This window comes from Chenopodium album, chromosome 13 (assembly GCF_948465745.1).
Source record: "Chenopodium album chromosome 13, dcCheAlbu1.1, whole genome shotgun sequence".
Classification (NCBI taxonomy): domain Eukaryota; kingdom Viridiplantae; phylum Streptophyta; class Magnoliopsida; order Caryophyllales; family Amaranthaceae; genus Chenopodium; species Chenopodium album.
Genome location: NC_137846.1, coordinates 49721311 through 49738603, shown reverse-complemented (window position 1 = coordinate 49738603; position 17293 = coordinate 49721311). Strand labels below are relative to the sequence as shown.

Genomic DNA, 17293 nt, shown 5'->3' with positions numbered 1-17293 from the left:
AAAAAATAATAGAAGAAATGGAAGATAGAGAAGAACAGTGATGTGACACAAGTAGTTGGATGTAATTAATTACCCACCAAAAAACTATACGAGGAAAGCCAAAGAAAACCAACAGCCTTAGATAAAAATAAAAATAAAAATAAAAATAAAAATAAAAGTTAAAAAAAATTTATGTTGACTTTAGTAGCCGGTTTCCAGTAATATAGGACCAACAAAAGAAAAAAGTGTAAAAGGTGGGATTATTAATAGCGAACCGGGCAAAGGTGGGATCATTAGAATCAATTTTTCCTACAAAATATTAAATAAGATCAACAATAAAAAATATGATAAAATTTATGTAAAAAACATAATATTTATTGTATTTCCTTATAAATAGACATAAAACTATTTCATAATACATGCATCAACAATTAACCACACAATACGTAAAAATAATAATCATTGGTTTTATATCAAACCTACATGGCTTTACAATACCCTTCGCAAAACCTATATGGTGAGAATATCGAACAACATCAACCACAACTCAACATGACGAGGGATGCAATGGAAAACGAAGATACTGCGAGGACCGAAGACGGGAAAAGAACAATCTTGCCACCAACATTCTTCGGAGACATAAGATACATGTACCAGAATTATATAAAAAGAATAGACACTACATACTACACACTTGAGATGGAAAAGGAGAATAGAGTAATTTTGTCGGCATCATTCACGGGAGGACCAAGATTCATACACCACAATTACATAAGCAAAATATACTCTCCATAGAGGAGATGAAGATAAAATCCGTCAAACTAGCAATTTTATTTCTAATTATGTTATTAATAAAAAGTAGTATTTAATAAGTTGAAATAATTATTTTTTTTCTTTGTAAAGAATTGCAATGTTATATCGACTAAATTAATAATTCATCTCTTCATTATTTTAAAGGTAATAATTCATCTCTTCATTATTTTTAATGTATTTGATTAATAAATATCGAAGAAATAATAATAAAAATAAAAAGCTATAAATAAACCCGTGCATCTCATACTTAAAAATAATAATACAAAAAGTAAAAATACTATAATAATAATAATAATAATAATAATCTATAAACTAACCCGTGCATCGCTGCTGAGGAACTCGAAGAGATTTTTTTGGTAACATTGGGAGAAATCAGATATGAAATAGAAATTTAAAAAAAAAAAAACAATCAAAATAAATGATAAATAGTATACATGTTTATAATATTTTCATTATTAATTTTAATAATTAAAAAATTCTTACAAATAAAACATACATTATTTGCTAAATAAAAAAGTAGCAAAAAGGTAAAATAACATACATACAAAGATTTAAATTAACATATATATAAGCCCTTGCGATGCACGGTTTTTAAATATTTTATTTTGTATATTTTTTTTTAATTTCTTAATATTTTTTTGTTTTTATTTTCTATTCTATTATTTTAACATTAATTTAAGGTAAAATATTTTGTTAATTTTTAAATTATTCTTATTCAAATCTTACGTATATAGAACTTGAATTTATAAATTGAAATAAATATTATCTCATTCATCGGATAGTTAGATAAAATCATTAAATCAAAATATATTTTTTAATTTCTAATTATTTGTTAAAATAATATAAATCCTAATGTAGAAGATAATATAAAAGATAATTTTGTTTTTTTCATAATTTAAATCTTATATTACTATTTTTTGTTTTCAATTCTCAAATTTCATTTGTTGATTTTTTCTTAAATGGCGAATGAAAATTAAAATTCTAAATTAATATATAAATCTAATTTTTCATTGGTCGAAATATTACTTTTGCTTATGTGGCGTGCGATGCACGAATTTTATATACATTTTGTATATAAATATTTTTTTGGTGATCTCTTAATTTTTTTCTTGCATTATAAGTTTTAAAATTTTGTATGAAAGTAACATATCATCAGATATTTACATAAACCATTAACATCAAATGATAATTTATATTTTTTAAATATCAAAATATAATTTTTAGTTTTATAAATAATATAAATCCTAATATCTAAAGATAATTTTTAGTTTTGTAACAAATAAAAATGATAAAATTTAGTGTAAAGATAATTTTTAGTTTTGTAACAAATAAAAATGATAAAATTTAGTGTTCTTAAATAATTAAAATCCTAATAAATAACTATTCGTCGTTTTTACCTATGTGGAAAAATTTTAAAATTTCATTCGTCACTTTTTTTTTTTTGTGGCGAGTGATTTATTTAATTCTAAAATAAAATAGAAATTTAATTTTTAATTGGTCGAAAATATATCTTTTCTTATGTGACGCTCTCAATGCTCTTCAAAAATGCCTCCTTTATTTATATACTACCTCCGTTAATTGTTATCTGCAACTTTGGAATATTTTATATCCCACAAATAATACCCCAAAGTTGCAGATAACAATTAACAGAGGTAGTATATTAGATTAGATTGTTTTTTTTTTTTTTGACACGCCTATCTTATGATTATTTACTAAAAGAGAAGTTGTAAAGTTAAAGCAAAAGTCAAACACATTAGGGCTTGTTTGGCATCAGTTTTGGTTTTCAGTTTTCTATTTTTTTTTTTTAAACCAAAAACAGGAAACAAGAAAAAGGTGTTTTCACTTTTTTTTTGTCAGTTTTCCAAATAATTATAATTTTAATAAGTTTATATATTTTTTGATTTATTATGGGACACATATCATATATTTTTAGAAAACAAAAAACCAAAAGGAAAAATTGCTCCCATTAATCTGAACTTTGACTCATCCGCCGAAATTAATCTCAAGTTTCGTTTATTATCTATCACTCCCAACTTTAGGGGGTATTAATTTCTATTGCACCATAATGACTTGCAATCGGTAAATCAGGTAAACATTTGTGATTATTTTTTTTGCACACGTGTCAATATGAAATTGGTTGGGAAAAAAAAAAGAAAATAAAAAAAAATGTAAAATAAATAAATAAATAAAAACAACCTTGCAGCACCCCCACCACACGAACACCACACCCACCACCACACGAACACCACCGACGCACACCAAACCAGCACCACCGATGGCCAAAAATGGCCAATAGTGGCCACAAATGGCCGAAAATGGCCGATGTTGGGGCTGAATACCCTAAACCGGCCGATTTCGGCCGTTTGTGGCCAATTTCGTGGCTAGGCGTCGCCGATTTCGTGGCTGGGATTCGCCGATTTTGAGGGTGGGGAAGGGTTATTGGTGGATGGGGAAGGGTTATCGGGTGTGGGGTGGGGTTATCGGGGGCTGGGGAGGGGTTATCGGCGCTGGGGAGGGGTTATTGGGGGTGGGGGAAGGGAAGGGGTGGCTGGGCGACGGTTTTCGATAGCGGAGGAAGGGAAGGGGTGGCTGGGCGGCGGTTTCCGATAGCGGAGGAGGGGTTTTCAGGGAAGGGGCCGATTTTCCGGCGGGGTGGGGGTGGGGGTGTGGTGTTTTCCGGGATAGGGTGGGGGGCTGGGTATTTATACTTTTTTTTTAATTTTTCTTTTAATTTTTTTTTTGTTTTTTTGGACCTATCACGTGTTGACACGTGTCTAGGTAACCTGCTGCATTAGGTTAGATGACCTGTTGGGTGCAACAAAAATTAATACCCCCTAAAGTTGGGAGTGATAGATAATAATCCAAAGTTGGAATTATTTTCAGCAGACGAGGCAAAGTTCAGATTATGGGAGCAATTTTTCCAAACCAAAAAACGGAAAACCACAGCAATGCCAAACGAACCCTTAAAAAGTAGTTTATGTACATCAATGAATATGTTTTTTTGAAACTACTCCGTATGTAGGCAAGAGATCTCATAATTCTACCGTTTTTGGTTTAAATATAGGCCCAAAAGACATATAAGAATTGATCCTACATATTACCATAATTATTGTACTCACCGTAAGACCTATATAAGATAGCAAAAAAGCCCCATAGCTCCATTATGTTATGTCCATTAACGTCAATTTTCATATGGTGCACCTACTAGGCTAGGAACACTTAGAATGTGCCCCATCACCGGAGAAAACTCAAGACACTTGCTCGTATAAAAGCGGCATATTACTCTTGCACACTTGATCATGTCTAACATGTATTGTAAGAAAATCACGTTAGATACTTCCATGCGCATCTAATAATTTATGTATTATATAATATAATAGAACTGAATATTCAGGACTAAAAAAGTTAATCTTTTTTTTTTTTTTTTTTTTTTTTTTTAGAAAAACACTAAAAAAGTTTATCTCAAAGTATTACATAAAGGTAATTACAAAAAAATAATGATATACTCTGTTAGAATATATGTTAATTACAAATTTTTGTATGTGGCTGGTCACATGGTGCGGCAAGGGTTACTTGTAGGGTGTTACTGGTTTTGTCAGGGGTTACTTGTATGTGTTACTTGTATTCTGGGGTTACTTGTATGAGTGTTACTGGTTTTGGTCGAGGTTACTTATAGGGAGTTACTGGTTTTATCAGGGGTTACTTGTAAGTGTTACTTGTATTATGGGGTTACTTGTTTGGGTGTTACTGGTTTTGGTCGGGGTTACTTGTAGGGTGTTACTGATTTTGGTCGGGATTACTTGTATAGCTGTTATTGGTTTTGATCAGGGATTACTTGTAAGGTGTTACTGGTTTGGTATGGGATTTTGGTCTGGAGTTACTCAGAATATAAATAACACATACAAATAACTCCACGATACAGGTAACCTCATAATACAAGTAACACCCTACAAGTAACCCATACAAGGAACCCTAGAATACAAGTAACCCTAAAATACAAGTAACCGTGCCGCACCAATGTTAATATATTCTTGTATATATCTTAGATTAGTTAAGTGTATATTTGAGTATATATCCTTTCCTAGTTTATAGGTTTGTTAGCATGATTGTAGCCGATGATTGCTACTGTGTATTTGTATATATTGAACGCTCAGCTAATAGAAATGATCAACGATCATAATCTTTCATACTCAACCATGTATATTTAGCCTTGTAGGCATTGATCGATTTATATTATGAAACTCGTCACCCTTTTAATAAATTGAAGTTTGCTTATGAATCTAATAAATAAGAGATATATCATATAAAACTAGCCTTTTGGCCCGTTTGATGCACGGGTTCTTATCTAGGTTATTTCATATGTAGGTATTTTTTCAATAGTTGAAACTTTTAATATGAAATACGAAGTAATTGTTTCATTGCTAAAACTTAAAAGGAAAAAAAGAATGAGGGTGGAACTGTGGAAAAATATAAAGGAATTTAGATACGTATATATACATGAAGATTGTAGGGTATGAAATGACATATTGGTTTTTCTTCAAAAAAAAAATGACATATTGGTTTAAGTTATATTTCAAGTCTATTTCAATTCATATGTTTATGTGATGTATATCAATTGGTCCAACTTTATTTTATTATGATGGAAATGAAACACTTCATTTTCTTAATTGAATTTGCAAGTTATAGAATGTATAAAGACTTAAACAAAAAAATCAAAAGGGGTGACATGTGTCATATGTGGTAGTGAGTAACTTGTGATGACATGTGTCATATGAAAAATTATGGTTTGTGTTTTTAAATACTAAGTATAGATGAATGAAAACATGGATATAAAGTTTATTTACATTGCTACAATAATCAAACCTCCTAATGGCAATAAAACTTATTCATATACATCATTATATATCATTGTTCTTAACAAAACAATTTTTATCCTCAAATTAGAACTCAAAATCATCCTGATTTGGCTTAGGAGATGTCAAAAGAGCAGTATAAAGCCTCAACCTATCTTCCCCAAGAGAAGAACTCCGCGACAATGGCCTTCTAGGCCTAATAAAAGACAACGAAGTTAGTGTCAATCGATGCTTATACCTTCTCCAAGCTAACTGAATCGCGACAGCAGCCCAAGTCCTCCATCCAGGGGAGTAATACCTTGCACTCCTCTTAACCTTTTCGTTAACAAATGTGTAACGAAAATGTTGTGTTACGTACTTAACATCTTCGGCTTCTAGTCCAAATGCTTCGGTTGTTTCAAGGGTGACTAGTGTCGATGATGAAGGTGGTAATCGTTCGATAAATGGCCTTCTTAGACACCATGACAATAATTCATCTCCGCTGAAGTTACCAGGGCCTAACATACAACAACTTTTTACGCCGTCTCTAAGAAATTGGCTGCTTTGAAGATGGCCTCGGACTATAAATAACATTCTTCGTACTGGATCACCCTCTTTGGTTATCTAAAGGAAGAAAAAAACCAAATTTGAAGTTCAATTTTCATAAAAGTGGACCATAATTATTGGGCCTTCATTTCTTGGTTGTTATAGACCTCATTATTGTACGTATGTATCAAACCTATGGTGCAATTGGTGTGATTTGCAATAATATTTTTGAAACTACTAGTGAAACACCTTCATGCATTTTTTTTTTCTTTGCTCATGAAACAAAAAGTTGTAATTGCAAAATGGATGAAAATTTACTTACCGTTTCTCCCTTAGTGAATACAAGGGACTTGACACGATCGCATATGTTCTCTAAAACTAGGTTGTCCATATGCTGAAATAACGGCACCTATATAAGGAGTACATAGTATAAGTCAAGTTAAACAAGTCTTGAATTAAAAAGTGGACAGGGATTCATAATTTGAGTTAAATTTGATATAAATTACCTCTTCTCAACATTGATAACCAAAATAAATTGAATTATAGACGATTTATGTAAAAAAAAGCATGACACGATAACATAGTACATATTTATGAAAATGTGTTTTTATTTAAAGTTACCTGTTTAACTAAATCGAGGCAAAGATGGTACTTGATGTCCCTCCTAAGGCCTTCAGGAAGGTTTCGGATCATCTCACATTCATCAACCCCTCGCATGGCAGCCCAACGTTGCCATTCATAGTTACGGACTCTTTGCTTCAATTTATAAGGCAATTTCCTCTTTTTCATCCACCATTCTATGTTTCTCATTCGAAGCTGCATTGCTTGCTTCTTTGATGTTGTTGCATGCAAGAAAACCTATATTTTATTTGACAATAAACAATAACAAATTAATTATAGGGCTTAATTAAATTTATAATTGGCTCCACATCATTTATGCATTATTGTAAGTTTTATTTACCTCATTTGTTCCATATAAAATAAAATAAAATTGATATATTTAGACTTTATTTACTATTCATGTATTAACTTTGACTATGGTTGTTTATCATGTATAATATTGATAAATAGATATTGATATACAATAATGTTTAATAATATCATTTTTTTATATATACAAATGTTTGTTTACTTATCTTTAGAGGCAAACTAGTGTATTGACAAGTATGTCAATAAGTTTGAATATGTCAATTATTATGGAACGGAGGTACTGTAGTGTATAAATACCATTTATAAAAGTATATAATATTGAGTTTATGACTTGCTTTATTCATCATCTCCAAATAGTTTAAAAAAAAATTACTTTTTCATTATTTTCATTAAGAATATGTTCTATTTACCTAAATTTCACTATGCAAACTGTTTCTAATAAATTTGTGTTGTTTTCGCTTTTCTAAATCAATACTTTCCTTTTTAGGACTAATAAATAACTTCTTATATCAGGTGAACTGAATGCAATTTAGGAAAGAATTCTCTAAGGTTATTTCATACTTATAATCATTACCAATAGAGTTTCAAATGATTTCTACTCAAATAATTTACATAATACTTCAAAAATTGTAATCAATTGCTAACAAGAAAAACTGAGTAAGATAATCCATACATGCATTTAACAACAACTTTTATCTTTTTCTTGTTGGTGAGTAACCACTTTTATCTTACTTTCAAGAAGTAAATCATAAGAAGTAATCAAAAATTAAGTTACCTTGATATTACCAATTAACATGGTGACTAGAAGAAGGCCAGTAGTTAAGACAATGATTACAAAGAGAGATTCTAGCCATTCTGCTGTGCTTTCTAAATTTCCAAATGTGCTGCATAAAAACAATAACAAAATGACAAAATTAAACATATATTATAAAATCATTCATGACAGTCCATTCAGTCATATTATCATCAAAACATTTTTTTTAAATATGGTCCTACTATAACATGTAGCACGTTTTTGAACAGCATAAAAAAAAATTCATCAGCACATAAGAATTTTTTCAATTATTAAAAAAACCTATTTTGGCTTAAGGTAGAATTTCAAATTCAAATCTTATTTCATGGACCCAAATATTACCAATTGTTTTGTTGATTTTAGGCAATATGTAAATTTGTAGCTATAAATGGCTTCATGAAAATTCGACATAAACAGTTTGAGGACAAATAAGTGGATTAATTGTCAAAAGATTTGTAGTTTGAAAGAAATTGAATTTTGTTAGTATGTACTTTGAAAGAAATTATATTTTGTTAGTATGTATTTTGAAAGAAATTGAATTTTGTAATTTAATCTACTAGGGAGTAGGGTAGCTCACTTCTCGAGAAAAACCTAAATTTGCATATCCTAATTATTGTAAGTTTGTAACTATTTCGCAAATTAGGAGGGTGTTTATCGGTCCAAAATTAAATCAGACTAGAATCATTAAAATTAAATCCAAATTCAGTTTTGTGATCGAATAATCAAAGACCGAGTTGGTTTCTAAGTAGTTCAGTTCTAGTATGATCAAAATATGTAATCTCTTAATTTGAGGCGTCGTCACTGTACCATAGGATCGAACAATGACATGAAGACTATCCATATATAGCATGATAGAATATATGGACAACATACGTACCATAACCATATGAGATGAGATGCTATTCACACTTTTCTGAAAAAATACTATCACAAGTCCATAACTACTTTGGGATTGGATTGTTTAAGAGTGTCAAACATTACTCAAGAGTGTACAACATTACTCAAGAGTGTACTCACTCTATACTAGCTATGTGCCTAACTAATTAAGTTAGTGACATAATACTGTTTTTATATGTTGGTAGTTTAGACTTTAATAATTCAATGTCTAGCTAGCACATTTTATCACACATTACTTAGAGGCATGCATAAAATGTTTTTGTAGGAATGTAGTTTAGACATCAAATCACTCCCTTTAATCTCATCACAATAATTTGCAACATTACATTAAAAATAAGCTAATTATACTAATTGTGCAAACACTCAAATTTAGTCAATTAATTCACAATGCCATGAATTTAAGACATTAATTAAGCATATATTATAAAGATATTTGCATAAATAATAAGAGAAGATGATGAAGGAAAACACTACAAGAAAACACGGCATTTCCGATGGAAAGTTTCCGATGGCCATATAAAACCATCGGAAAATACATAATTTCCGATGGTTTTAGTGGTCGTAGGAAATTTCCGATGACAATGTATAATTTCCGATGGAAAAAGCCCTCGGAAATTTCCTATGGCCTTTAAAACCATCGGAAAATTAATTTTCGATGGCTTTTTCGATGACAAAAGCCCTCGGAAATTTCCTACGACTTATAAAACCATCGGAAAATATAGAATTTCCGATGGATTTTAAAGCCATCGGAAATTTCCTATGGCTTGTATAGCCATCGGAAATTTCCGATGGCTTAAAACCATCGGAAAAAATATATTTTCCGATGGTTTTGAAAGCCATCGGAAATTTCCGATGGCTTTTTACAAAAAAAACCCTCGGAAAGTTTTTTTTTTAAATAAAACAAAAACCTGAAACTTCCTAACCCTAAACTGATCCCCAGCCGCCCCTTTTACATTTCACTCTCTTTTCATTTCCTCTATCCCTCTCGTTCTTCCTCTCTTCTCTTTCTTTTGATTTGTTCTTACATTACTCTCTCTCCTCATTTTCCCTTCTTTCTTTTCTGTTCTTCCATCTCCTCTCAATAAACTTCTCTCTTTTCCTTCTTCTCATCATTTGCTCTAGATTTTTAACGTTTGAACACAAAGTTAAGTTTTTGAGGCCAAATTCATCCATGAAAACTCTAGATCTAGAGTTTTTATGGACGAATTTGACCTTATAAAACCAAATTCGAAGCCGATTCGGAGTTTTTAGTGGTATATTTTGAGGTATGTTTTCGTTTTTATATTTTTCGTACTATTAATTCTACTTTTGAGTTCACTTTTTTTTTTTTTTTAAATGTGTTGGGTTGTGGTTGATGAAACAAACGGTGGTTGTTGCGGTGGTTGGTGTCAGCGGTGTAGGTTTCGGTTTCAGGTCGTGGGGTTGGGTCTATAGTTCGTGTTTTAAAATATGGTGGGTGGATCTGGGTCTATGCTTGTGTTTTGAGGGGATTTAAGGTGGGTGGGTAGGTCTGGGGTCGTGGGTTAAGGTAAGGTGGGGGGAGAAGTGGTGGTGAATTTGGATGTAAGGGAGGGGTGATTGTGCTCGGTGGCGTCAGGGGTGGTTTTGGGTAGGGGTTTTGGGTTTTTTTTTTATTTTTTAATTGCTGGATTTTCCGATGGAAAAGCCGTCGGAATTTCCGACGGTTTGGTTGGCCGTCGGAACCTTCCGACGGTTTGTCCATCGGAAATCTACGATGGTTTCAGCCGTCGGAAATCTCCGATGGCCTTGAAAAACCATCGGAAAATTGATTTCCGATGGCTTATCCATCGGAAAAATGGAAATTTCCGACGAAGGGATTTCCGATGACACATTTCCGATGGAAAACCGTCGGAAACCATATTTCCGACGGTTTTTGGGTGATTTGCGATGGATTTTAACCATCGGAAATAAGCTATTTTCTAGTAGTGAAATAAGAAGAGTTACCTCATAGTCATAAGCCCCCAAAAAATAGGCATAAGTACCTTTTCGAAGCGATTGTTATTGCTAACAAGATAAATAACCCATTTGTAAGCTCCATATTCATAGTTATTGTAACTCTCCAAGCAATTAGACCTTGCTGTTCTATTAGAAGCCCAAAAATTACGACCGTGATCTTTGATCAAGGCTTTATAACCATAGTAGATAGGCTCTTGGGAAGCTAGCATTTTCGCGCTACACCCGTGCATTTTACTACATTCGTCTTTTAAACACTCGGTTACCCTTTGGAACCCTAGCAAGTACCAACATGCTCCTGCTGCCTGAAAAATGGTCAAGTTATTCTAACATTAGTCTCCCTTTTTGACTGTAAACCTCAACTAGGAATTGCATACTTATATAACACGACTCGTAACAACATCTAGCTAGCCCAATCTATTCGAAATCAAGCTCGGTTCACAATTAGCCAAGCTTGAGCTTATGAGCTCCAACTTAGAAAATACAATCTAAAGTAAAAATGATACTTTTTTAGGTCATCATACAAGTATTTCTTTCACTAGTTACTAAGGTCTTGAATTAGAGACAAGTTTTCTGAGCCAAGAGGTGAAATTTGGTAAAGAGCTTTTAGCTTATTTTGTCCAATTAAATGTTTGACCAATAAAAAAAGCTGGTGTTTGGTAAATAGCTCATTAAAAGAGTGTTTTGGCTCAAAAAGCTAATTAGAAAAAGCCCATTATAAGAGCTTTTTAAAATTAGCTTATTGAACAATGAGCTTTTTGGCTCTTAAATAAACTAAAACAGCTAACCTTTAACAACTACTTACCAAGCACATTTATACAACCAGCTAATATAACCAGCTAGTCAAATCAACAAATACAATCAGCTATATCAATCAGCTACTCTAGTCAAACCAACTAATATAACCAACTAGTCAAATCAACTAATACAATCAGCTACTAGCTAATTACCAAACAGGGTCTAATATGTCGAAAGTATAGAACTTTTAACATAAAATTACAATTATATGATCGAATTTTTATTCATGAAATCCGTACAATTTAACACTATTCAAACCTAGCACACTTTTGGTACGTGGCCTACGTACGTGCATTACTTTTGAATCACTTTCACAGTATTTATCCTAATAATGCAAAGTTACGTGATGAATATTTCTTCAACATGTAACATGGATTTTCTGTATTTCTTATAGGCGATAATGTACTGTTTTCCTTTAACGATGTCTATGATCACTAGCTCGAATTCGAACCGTTGTTGACTATATATGGTATGCAACTTGTATGTTCATTCATGTGTTCAAAAGATGAATTATTCTAGACAAAAACTGACTTGAACACAAAGTACATAAAAAGCTAGGAATGATGTTAGATAGCATTGCTTCAATAAAGGAAGCTAACTAATGGAGGAAAAACTTACATGTGACGCGACGAAATAGACAATCATGTTAAGGGCAAATCCCCACCAGATTGTACCAAAAACATAGCCTGAGAATTTTTGCATTCGACGAAGGAGGCAAACTGAGTGATAGATCTTTGGAAGGTATTGGAACAGGAACATGATCAACAATACTGTAATTACTCCATTTGTTGATCCTCTTCTTACCAAAAATGGGATTACTAGCCATAGTACAATCTACAAAGGATAAATGGTGTAAACGATGTTAGAATCGTGGCTCCCTAATTGTGTTAATCATAAGCAACAACAACAACAATAATAATAATAATAATAATAATAATAATAATAATAATAATAATAATAATAAGGAAATATGTAGTTCGTTTAAGGCAAGAAACAATAATAAAGTGACACACTTAGACTATATATGTGAATACCCGAGAACCAAGATAAAAAAACCACACGATTGCACTAGTACTTTTAATGATATGTTTGATGAGATGATAAACCTAACTTTAAGCTATTTCCAAAAATCTTACTGGCAACCTAACATTTCACCTGATAATTTAGAGCCTAATAGAATCTAACTATTCTGAATTCAAGCTAGGTTAGGCTATGATGATTGGGAGGAAATCTCTCCCAACATATGTTGCGTTCCCTCAAACCTAAGACCTCAAATCAATTCAAGTTGGAACAATTGTTAGCTCATCTAAGCATTTGCTGATTACATACGCAACTTAAATCAATGGATATTGGATAACCTAAATGGAATAGTTTTGGCTCAAAGTCTACAAATTTTATCATTGACCTTTGTGATTTGTGACAGTTGTAATACAACAAATACATTTAATGCGCAAATGAGTAGGGACAAATCTTAAATTTTACTTCGTATGTTTTAGCTTGTTATATATATCAACAATTGGTTTTTTCTCCTGCTTTTTTGTACAATTTTGTTAGTTCGTACTTGGACAGATAGAATGTTTTTACAAGAACTGAAATGGAGAATTGAATGAAAGAGGTGAAGACAAACATATAATTCCATCATTCACTTCAATAAGAAGATTTGTTGGTCACTGATCATTTTCTTTGTCTTCCACTTCATCTTAACACAACCTAGCTAGTTGTCTTTTTTGAGGGAATTGCGTGCTACACGTTGTCAAAGCAACTAAGCAAGTAAAGAAAAGGGTCGAAATACTTTGTAAACTTTAAACACCATGTGTTATTGGTTGATATTCATGTTAGCAAAACCCTAATATTCCCCTCGTTTTGTTTATCTTCAGTCTCTTTCATTTATTTCATTTGTAATATAAAGTGATCTGAGAAACTTTGACCGTGACTATTATTTATTATTTTATATAAGAAATACATATCGTTATATTAGTCTTTGGGCAATCCGGCATAGTAGTTTCAAAATATTAGTTTCCAATTGTTCTTCTTGCTACATATAATATAATAATTAAAGATAATATTGCTCAAAGTAATGCTTTGAGGATTCCAAAAAGATCTCCGATACATACATTAAATACTTTCTTATGTATTTAATTTAACAATTGAATTTCGAAATTATGTTTTGTCAAATAATAATTTGCATATATAGGATATAGTTTGTAGTAAAGGAAAAAAAAAATATTTTGAAATTAATATGAAATGAAGGTATGTAGGCCAAATAAAGAATGTTAAAACGGTAGATTTTGAAATTTGATTGTCACATTGTAAGATAATATAAAAATTAGTGAAACTTTCAAAATTTTGCATTATTTTATAAAATACAATTTGATGGAGAGACTATATAGATATATAAACTTTTGTATGTTTCTTTGGTTATTATATATCTCATAAATAAATATATATTAACATATAGCTCTTGAATACTGCTTTAAAAACTTAAAACATTACTTTATGATGTGAAACTTATACATCATCTTGTACTCATATTGAACTTAAGTTTTTATTATTCTTCATTTCAAGTAAATTCATAAACAACCCAAAAGAAAAATCAATTATTATTAACCATTACTTTTCAATCTTTGGCACTCATTATCATCCCAAAAGAAAAACAAACTAGTTTATTGACATTTGAAATTAAATGTTCAAGTATGATGAATATATACTTTACATATTTATCACATTAACATTTTAACAAAAGATACAAGTTAACAAGTATCCATAAGCACTCGTTAGAAAAACCGTATATGTATATTATTCCTACAATACTCGAGATTTGAGAAGTTCTGGGATTTATATTTCGAAGAAAGTAAAAGACATGAATCATTCACGTGTATACTAACTAGTTTGCAACAGTTTATGAGGTCCTATAATTTGCATGCATAAAACAACTCCAACATGCAAGTGTCGTCTCTTACTGAATTACTGTGCTAACGTACAAACCTCTCATATCCGATAGATTATAGCGTTTCCCCCTAAAAAGCGTTCTTCTCTGAATACCCAAATTCAAACTTATTCATTTTTTTGTTATACAAACAAATTAGGCATTCAATTTTTTGTCTTATTTTGCAAATCAATTCTTTTTTTTTTTTTTCCGAATTGGATCTCCTATTTACTCTTGAAAATGTTTGCATTCAATTATTCATGATGGAATTTCAAATTATTGTCAGTGTTGTATATTTATATTGTACCTTTGGTTCATACTTACGACACATGGAATATCTGAATTTGCAACATAGAATACTCAGTCATATATGTACTGTAGTTTTCTTAAGGATTACTGGAAGTTAAGGAGTACAAATTATATGTTTTCTTCTTCGTCGTCTTGTCTTATCAAACAAACACTCATAAAATTTGAATATCTAAATTAATTTACTCCTTACAAAATTAAGGGTTTGATTAAAAACAATGAAATGAATCATGTTGTATTAACTAGACTACCTTATGAAAGATGACTAATAATGTTTTAAGGTAAATGACCTATTAAACCATCCCAACAAATAATGTTAGAGGTTCCTAAATGAATTTTTTTATACAATTCAATTCTTCGGATCCCAAATTAAAAAGGGGTATATTTTGAGCATGTTGTATTAAAAATATTATGTTTAACTTAACATATGACACACTTTAATCATTATAACCGAATGAGCTATTATTAAAGCTAATTTAGATACACATGTTTATTTCATTTGTCTTACTTATTAATGAATACTAATTAATTAAGAAGATTGAGATAGATATTATGTCTTACATACCTGGGGTAAAGGGAGGATCACATACAAATCAAAGAAGAATCCATATTTAGCTTTAAAATATCCAAGAGCCACCCTACGAGAAAAACTCATGTCACCATTGCCTCCCCTATAAGGCGGGTGCTTGGCCATCTTTAGTTGAAGCCACATGTTCCATACGTGCATCACATCGGTCATGCACCTCAACACGGTGACCATGATCGCAAACCACCCATCAACGAAGAGGCAAAGGTAGGCCTCACTAATCGAGAGTGCATAGAAGAATAGAGGGTCCACGAAAAGGCCAGTGACACAGACGAGAAGGAATATTCTATTCCACTCTTGCACCCATGTTGCCCTTGGGTCCAAAACTGACCCAAGGGCAAATAAATTACCATGTCCTTGTCCTCGTCCGTGCCCTTTCCCTCCACATAATAAATTGTGAATGATTTTCCCAAAATTGCTCGAAGTTGTTACTTCTTCACCACCATCTTGATAAAAATTATTATTTCCGATTTCAGTATCATCATCATCCTCCTCCTCTTCCAATTCATCTTCCTCTGAAGTATCATCACTCCTAGTCTCATGCAACCGCGAGACTAAGAGAATTTCTTGAGAACTCGTCATTCTATGCCATACACGCACGCACGCACGCGTACACACATGCAAACTTCTCTTCTAGGGTTAGGTTAGTTTTGAATAATAATCCCTTTTGAATGGATGAAGAGAAAAAAATAGGACTATTGAATTTGAGAATAATGAAAGGTACTAAGCCTTAGAAATGAGCATAATCATTTATTGCAATACCAAGAGCCGTACCTTAAGAGGAAGATTTTGATTTTTATTTGATTTTATGAGCTAGGAAATTACCATTTTGCCCTCAATGTTTGTGATCCACTCACTTGGCCGTGATGTATGAATGTGTCACAAGCCTGTTACCCAAAAAATAAATGTACATATAGTAATAATAATTATGATAGGTAGAGAGAAAGTGAAAAGGAAGAAAGAATCGCCTGAATAAAACTGTTTTTAACTTTTTGTATTGAAAGGACAAAATTGGGCAGGAGCTAAAGAAGGTGTTCAAACGTTAAATAGAAACCGTTTCTTACAATAATCTGTTGCTCTCTTTTCTTTTTTCAGTTTGATCATTAATGAAGTCAAATGTTGTCAACTTCATAACAATTTACGTAGTATGTTGTTGGAGAAACTGACAGTTTTGTTCCCAATGCTAATCAACTTTAAGATCAAGATTTAGTAGATTTTTGAAATTACTAGTTTGTATATACATAGTAATGCTTTTCCATGAAATTAAAGATATTATGATGGTTATATGAAATGAAAAGAAAAAATCTTAGTAAATTGAAAGCTATGATGTGGAACGTTTTAAATTTACTTAATAAGAAATAATTAAAATCTTAATAATGTACATATATATAGATTTGTTTGAATTGACCTATCACATGAATATCATCCCAAGTCCCAAGCTTATTGACCAAAACTTATCTAGAGGACTAAGGTCAATATTTGTAAATTGTACACACACACACACAATATATTAACCTCCTACTCAGGTTGAGTTAATATATTTTAAAATATTTCTCATGAAAAATTATATTGTCGTTCTTGATTAAAACACTATGTGAAAGATAGATAAACATGAGAAGGAATGCCTTTTTATAAAGTATTAAAGAATATTGTCACATTAATTTGTAATGTAACACCCATTGGGCATAAATAATGTTTCATAAACATCATTAAATATGTTATTATCACTCCACTAGTTATATATAGTTGATGCTAATTACCAGGCCACTAGAAGTACGGTACGTTTCCATGCATGTACAAATATTATGGACTATAAGATGAAGAAAAGATGGCGCGAAGAGCACATGTATGTTCTCCTGGCTGAGAAGATTGGACCCACCATATTACATACTACAATTCCATGATCTTATATC

The 17293-nt window shown here is 31.5% G+C and overlaps 1 protein-coding gene across 1 annotated transcript; it reads right to left on the bottom strand.

Annotated features, from left to right (window-relative positions):
- Nucleotides 1–5593: 5593 nt before the first annotated feature.
- On the bottom strand, nt 5594–16127 carry LOC145576808 (cyclic nucleotide-gated ion channel 4-like). Its single transcript, XM_081634515.1, has 7 exons — nt 15360–16127; nt 12181–12396; nt 10756–11069; nt 7876–7984; nt 6792–7028; nt 6493–6579; nt 5594–6248 (listed from the first exon to the last, which is right to left on the bottom strand). The coding sequence occupies exons 1-7, from the start codon at nt 15960–15962 to the stop codon at nt 5733–5735; spliced, it is 2082 nt and encodes a 693-aa protein (XP_081490641.1). The 5' UTR covers nt 15963–16127; the 3' UTR covers nt 5594–5732.
- Between the last annotated feature and the right edge of the window lie 1166 nt (nt 16128–17293).